General features: G+C 37.7%; 1 protein-coding gene across 7 annotated transcripts in view; it reads right to left on the bottom strand.

The window, feature by feature from the left end:
- Positions 1-6,612, bottom strand: part of nbeal2 (neurobeachin-like 2) — a 56,214-nt gene continuing 49,602 nt past the window's right edge. For 6 of the 7 annotated variants that reach the window (XM_058084418.1, XM_058084421.1, XM_058084423.1 and 3 more), the window contains 7 exons: positions 6,066-6,238; positions 5,749-5,843; positions 5,531-5,647; positions 5,105-5,260; positions 4,880-5,028; positions 3,031-3,166; positions 2-2,843 (listed from right to left, as the gene is read on the bottom strand). In XM_058084418.1, the coding sequence (XP_057940401.1) occupies positions 2,733-2,843; positions 3,031-3,166; positions 4,880-5,028; positions 5,105-5,260; positions 5,531-5,647; positions 5,749-5,843; positions 6,066-6,238 (937 nt within the window). In that variant the 3' untranslated portion in view covers positions 2-2,732. Of the gene's footprint in view, positions 2,844-3,030; positions 3,167-4,879; positions 5,029-5,104; positions 5,261-5,530; positions 5,648-5,748; positions 5,844-6,065; positions 6,239-6,612 lie in introns of all 7 variants that reach the window. The other variant, XM_058084419.1, reaches the window with a different exon arrangement.

Below are 6,612 nucleotides of genomic sequence, written 5' to 3'. Positions count from 1 at the left end.
ACGGTGGAGGTAGTGTGATGGTCCGGGGCCGTTTTACTGTATTCAGGACCTGGAAGTCTTTCTGTAATGGATCCAGAAACATCCGGGGGCGAGTAAAAGTGTAAACAAGTAAAGTGTATTATAGAAGGTCACAAAAAGAAGACACAATACAAAGTGTGAATCCTTAGAAATGACAAAAGGCAGTGCTGGTCCAAAGCTTTAAGTTAAATGACAAACACCAGGAATATTATATTATTATATACAATATATTTACACTAATATCTCATAGATTGCATTTTAAGAAACGTGATAAACGATAATGCATAGCAAGGCCATATATTACATTCATTCACAAAAATAAAAAGGCATCAAGACTTGACTTCTTCTCTGCCTCAACAATGGATCCAGTTTTTTGGGGGCGTTTTTTAAAATTTTTTCCTGCCACATGGACCCCCGACCAGTTCCCCTTTGTGGAGATGCCGCATAGCAACTAGCATCTCCTGACCACAGCAAAAGCATTCCGGCATCGGATGTTCATAACCAAACGCATAAGCAGCACTTGACTTGATTAAAACCATGTTCCGCACATGTGAGGCATAGCGTGTGTGTGTGTGTGTGTGTGTGTGTGTGTATGAATCTGGCGTGACAGATGATTGCAATCAGTGTTTATATGCTTAGACGCAAGATAAAAAAAATAAAAGGCACCGCTTGGGTTGAATATGAAACAAGCAGAGAATAATAAGAGCAGGTGTTGACTTCATAGTGTAAAGCAAAAGTTAATTCCATAGCATGATCTCATACAGGGAATATATTTCACATACGTGACCATTAAAGCACGTGTCTTGCTTTATTGTAACAGCCTGGATCAGTGATTTCCAAAGTGTCATTCCCAAAGCCCCCTGGTGGGCCGTGGTGGTACTGCAAGTGGGCCATGAGAGGTCATTAAAAATATGATTCATTTTTGCACAATTTAATTTAATTTAATTTAATTTAATTTAATTTAATTTAATTTAATTTAATTTAATTTAATTTAATTTAATTATTAAATTATTAAATTATTAAATTATTTAATTTAATTTAAAATTTGTGAGTGTGAATGGTTGTTTGTCTATATGTGCCCTGTGATTGGCTGGCCACCAGTCCAGGGTGTACCCCGCCTCTCGCCCAAAGACAGCTGGGATAGGCTCCAGCACCCCCCCGCGACCCTCGTGAGGAAATGTAGAAAATGAATGAATGAATGAATGAATGAATTTCCAAATGCCCACAAGGCATGCTGGGTAGTCCATCTGCAGCAACAATATGAACTATGAATAATAACATTACAACACTGGATATCGAGAATATGTCAACTAAATATGCCAATTAATTTAATTTAATGTAATTTAATGTAATTTAATTTAATTTAATTTTAAATTTGTGGGTGTGAATGGTTGTTTGTCTATATGTGCCCTGTGATTGGCTGGCGACCAGTCCAGGGTGTACCCCGCCTCTCGCCCAAAGACAGCTGGGATAGGCTCCAGCACCCCCGCGACACTCGTGAGGAAAAGCGGTAGAAAATGAATGAATGAATGAATTAATTAATTAATTTCCAAATGCCCACAAGGCATGCTGGGTAGTCCATCTGCAGCAACAATATGAACTATGAATAATAACATTACAACACTGGATATCGAGAATATGTCAACTAAATATGCCAATTAATTTAATTTAATGTAATTTAATTTAATTTTAAATTTGTGGGTGTGAATGGTTGTTTGTCTATATGTGCCCTGTGATTGGCTGCATGGCCACCAATTTAATTTAATTTAATTTAATTTAATTTAATTTAATTTAATTTAATTTAATTTAATTTAATTTAATTTAATTTAATTTAATTTAATTTAATTTAATTTAATTTAATTTAATTTAATTTAATTTAATTTAATTTAATTTGCCCTGTGCCCTGTGATTGGCTGGTGAAGAGTCCAGGGTGTACCCCGCCTCTCGCCCAAAGACAGCTGGGATAGGCTCCAGCACGCCTGCGACCCTTGTGAGGAAAAGCGGTAGAAAATGAATGAATGAATAATTTAATTTAATTTAATTTAATTTAATTTAATTTAATTTAATTTAATTTAATTTAATTTAATTTAATTTAATTTAATTTAATTTAATTTAATTTAATTTAATTTAATTTAATTTAATTTAATTTAATTTAATTTAATTTAATTTAATTTAATTTAATTTAATTTAATTTTTAAAATATTTATTGCATGATTAAAAAAATATTTATAGGCCTAAGACATTTTTTAGATTTTCAAGTGGGCCCTGAGTTGGTAAAGTTTGGGAACCCCAGGCCTAGCAGGGTTATTTGAACTTTAGGCACTAGTGGCCCTCTGGTGGTGGTCACTGGTATTGCAGGATGGAACTAACTAAAAAAAGTTTCAAGTTTGCAGGAGTTTTTTTTTTTTTAAAGAAGCATTGGCACAGCAACTGGAAAATAGTGACATGTGTGTGTGTGTGTGTGTGTGTGTGTGTGCAGTCTGACACAAGAGCAAACTCACTCTTTGGAATGACGCTGATTAAAAACAGACAGGACACAATCAAATATAAAATGCTTCCTGAATTGGAAAAAAGCCTCCAAAAAAAAAAGTGCTGAGTGTTCAGTTGCTCCGTCTCGGAAAGATCCCAGGCTTGAGGAAGTCTTCCCAGGCTTGTAAAAAGAAAGCCGTAAATCAGCGTCCAGCGTCTCCACGAGCATCCCTCATGGGTACGTCTCATTTGCCCGAAACCTCGCTTTTGGGGTTGTATTCTGTCTCGCCCGCAGACACCTGAGAGATGCGGCGTGTGGACCCCCACAGGCGGCGGGAGAATTGTCCTGAGCGAACCTGACGGCATGGAGAGACGACATGAGAGAGGCTGACACGTAGACGCTACATCGGCGACACGTCATTATCATGTGAAAAAAACACAGGCAGTTAACATATGTGAGACAACCGCCTTCGTGTACACACACACACACACACACACACACGCACACACACACCTCACAAGTACTTGTGTCCTGCTTCTCACCTCCTCGGGCTTCCCTGCCCCCACCACTATCAGCTTCCCGTCCTCCAGTCCCACCAGGATGTGGCTGTTCTCTTTGGTGACGCTCACGCTCCTCACGGGCACCTTCAAGGCCAAGGGTGGGATGGCGGCATCCAGGCTGGAAGATAAAGCATTAGTTAGTAATCATCTGGATGCCTTGAAAAATCATTCAAAATGGCCGGCACTGAGAGGTGTGGCTGGGATTGGATAGAAAGTTGAAATAACGAGATAAAAAGTCGAAATAACGAGATAAATAGTCGAAATAACAAGATAAAAAGTCAAAATGATGAGATAAAAAGTTGAAATTTTGAGATAAGAAAGTCGAAATTATGAGATAGAAAGTTGAAATAACGAGATAAAAAAATCAAAATTATGAGATTAAAAAATCGAAATTACGAGATAAAAAGTTGAAATTTTGAGATAAAAAGTCGAAATTTTGAGATAAGAAAGTCGAAATAACGAGATAAAAAGTCAAAATAATGAGATAAAAAGTCAAAATTACGAGATAAGAAAGTCGAAACTATGAAATAGAATGTCGAAATAACAAGATAAAAAGTCGAAATTTTGAGATAAGTCCAAATAATGACATAGAAAGTCGAAATAACGAGATAAAAAGGCAAAATAACGAGATAAAAAGTCAAAATTATGAGATAAAAGTCAAAATTTTGAGATAATAAAGTCAAAATAATGACATAGAAAGTCGAAATAACGAGATAAAAAGTCGAGATTATGAGATAAAAAGTAGAAAATTTGAGATAAGAAAGTCAAAATTCTGAGATAGAAAGTCAAAATAACGAGATAAAAAGTTGAAATTATGAGATAGAAAGTCGAAATAATGAGATAGAAAGTCGAAATAACGCGATAAAAAATGTCAAAATAATCAGATAAAAAGTTAAAATAATGAAATAAGGCAAAATTATGAGAAAAAAGTCGAAATATTGAGATAAGTCGAAATAATGACATTGAAGGTCGAAATAACGAGATAAAAAGGCAAAATAATGAGATAAAAAGTCAAAATTATGAGATAAAAGTAGAAATTTTGAAATAATAAAGTCGAAATAATGACATAGAAAGTCGAAACAACAAGATAAAAAGTCGAGATTATGAGATAAAAAGTAGAAAATTTGAGATAAGAAAGTCGAAATTATGAGACAGAAAGTCGAAATAACGAGATAAAAAGTTGAAATTATGAGATAGAAAGTGGAAATAACGAGATAGAAAGTCAAAATAACGAGATAAAAAGGCAAAATAATGAGATTAAAAGTAGAAATTTTGAGATAATAAAGTCGAAATAATGACATCGAAAGTCGAAATACCGAGATAAAAAGTTGAGATTATGAGATAAAAAGTAGAAAATTTGAGATAAGAAAGTCGAAATTATGAGATAGAAAGTCAAAGTAACGAGATAAAAAGTTGAAATTACGAGATAGAAAGTCGAAATAACGAGATAGAAAGTCAAAATAACGAGATAAAAAGGCAAAATAATGAGATTAAAAGTAGAAATTTTGAGATAATAAAGTCGAAATAACGAGATAAAAAGTCGAGATTATGAGATAAAAAGTAGAAAATTTGAGATAAGAAAGTCGAAATGATGAGATAGAAAGTCGAAATAACGAGATAAAAAGTTTAAATTATGAGATAGAAAGTCGAAATAACGAGATAGAAAGTCGAAATAACGAGATGAAAAGTTGAAATTATGAGATAGAAAGTCGAAATAAGGAGATGAAAAGTCAAAATAATGAGATAAAAAGTCAACATTTTGAGATAAGAAAGTCGCTGACGTCCTTGAACCTAGTCTCAGTCTTGGGTCCTCGGTCCAGGTCTTCCGTACCTGCACAGATGTCGAATGTGTAGTCTTCCCTGCACGGTCCCCAAGATGATGTATTCCGACACCAGGTGAAGAGCGCTCACTCTCTCCTCCGTGCCGAAGGACGACAACAAACAGCCGTTGACGGAGTAAACGTGGACGGAGTACTTGCCCTGCGTGAACCAACAACGCCTTTTAGTAAAACCGGTTACACGGTAAAAACCACCGTCCGGCGTAGCCGTCACGTACCTTCCCGTGGTTAGAGCGTTTCTCCTGAGAGGTCTGCACCACGATGTGGCCCTCCATGCCCACCTGGAGCTTGGAGATGGGGGAAGGCTCACCAGGTGGTCGCAGCGTTCTCAGGAATTGACCTCTTCGGACTGTGTGAACAATCACGGTCCCATCCTGCCAACGGTATTTATATATATATTTTAACGGTATTTATTACATATTTATCGATTCCACTTCCTGTCATGTGTGTTTTTTCCAAGCCAAGCTCTTATCAAACGCACTTCTGCCATCTAGTGGCCGTTTTTATGCCTTAGAATTGCTCTCAAGCTAAATCTATCAGTGGAGGGTTGCTGCATCACTTTTTTAGCCGCTTGTGCAAAAAAAAAATGCATGAATACTTTGTTGGAGTCGGGCGTTTGGGTTTCTAAAAGTGGCATCTCTGACCTTTGACCCCGAGACGGCCATGTCCAATTCCGTGCTGATGGCCACACAGGTGACCTCCTCATCGTGTCCACAAAGCACCTGAACGGGCCGAGGAGACAGCGTGCTGGAGAAGCCGCCCTGAAATGGCAAAGTCATCATTTTTTTTTTAGTTTCACACATCCTGAACGCCCCCCCAAACCCCACCCCCCACCCCCGTATGCGTCATGATGTTCTTCTACCTGCTGTAGAACCTGCCACACGATACAGGACGTGTCCCTGGAACCGGATATGAGGTAGATGCCGCACAGATCCAGAGCCAAACACGTAACAACATCTTTGGGGAACACAGATAAAGGTGCCATATTATAATTTCATTTTAAGATGCGTAGTGAAGCCTTTTAAAATCAGAGGCGGAACTTCAATTTGTCAATTTTACATAATAATAGACCTTTAATCTAATAATACGTTCATTATTATGGATTTAGTTTGTATTGCTGATGTTATATATTACATTACATTCATAAATTATATTCATAATTCATACGCCAGAGCTCACCGATGTGCCGGCAGATCCTGCCCACCAGCTTGCCTTTGCCCAGCTGAGTGACCCGCAGACTGCTGTCCCAGTGTCCTCCGCTGAAGAGCAGACGCCCATCGTTGGACACCACCAGCACCTGAGCGCTCAGCTCTACGCCGGGGGAGAAAGGTCCGCCGAGGAAACGCTGCGTCCTGTTAATCAAGTGCAAAACTTACGAAATTATTATTATTCATAAATACTTACATATGCGTATGGTATAGAGTATAAATTGGAACCTTGGTTAGCATCATGAACCCAACCCAAATACTTTGAAATACATTCATTTCGACCGCTTATACTGTCTTCGGGCCACCCTGGACTGGTGGCCAGCCAATCACAGGGCACATATAGACAAACAACCATTCACACTCACATTCATACCTATGGACAATTTGGAGTCGCTAATTAACCTAGCATGTTTTTTTTTTTTGGAATGTGGGAGGAAACCGGAGTACCCGGAAAAAACCCACAGAACATGCAAACTACACACAGAGATGGCCGAGGGTGGAATTGAACTCGGGTCTCT

The sequence above is a fragment of the Doryrhamphus excisus genome, chromosome 10 (assembly GCF_030265055.1).
Source record: "Doryrhamphus excisus isolate RoL2022-K1 chromosome 10, RoL_Dexc_1.0, whole genome shotgun sequence".
NCBI classification, from domain to species: domain Eukaryota; kingdom Metazoa; phylum Chordata; class Actinopteri; order Syngnathiformes; family Syngnathidae; genus Doryrhamphus; species Doryrhamphus excisus.
The sequence above is the reverse complement of the archived record's forward strand: the minus strand, read 5'-3'. Positions and strand labels throughout refer to the sequence as shown.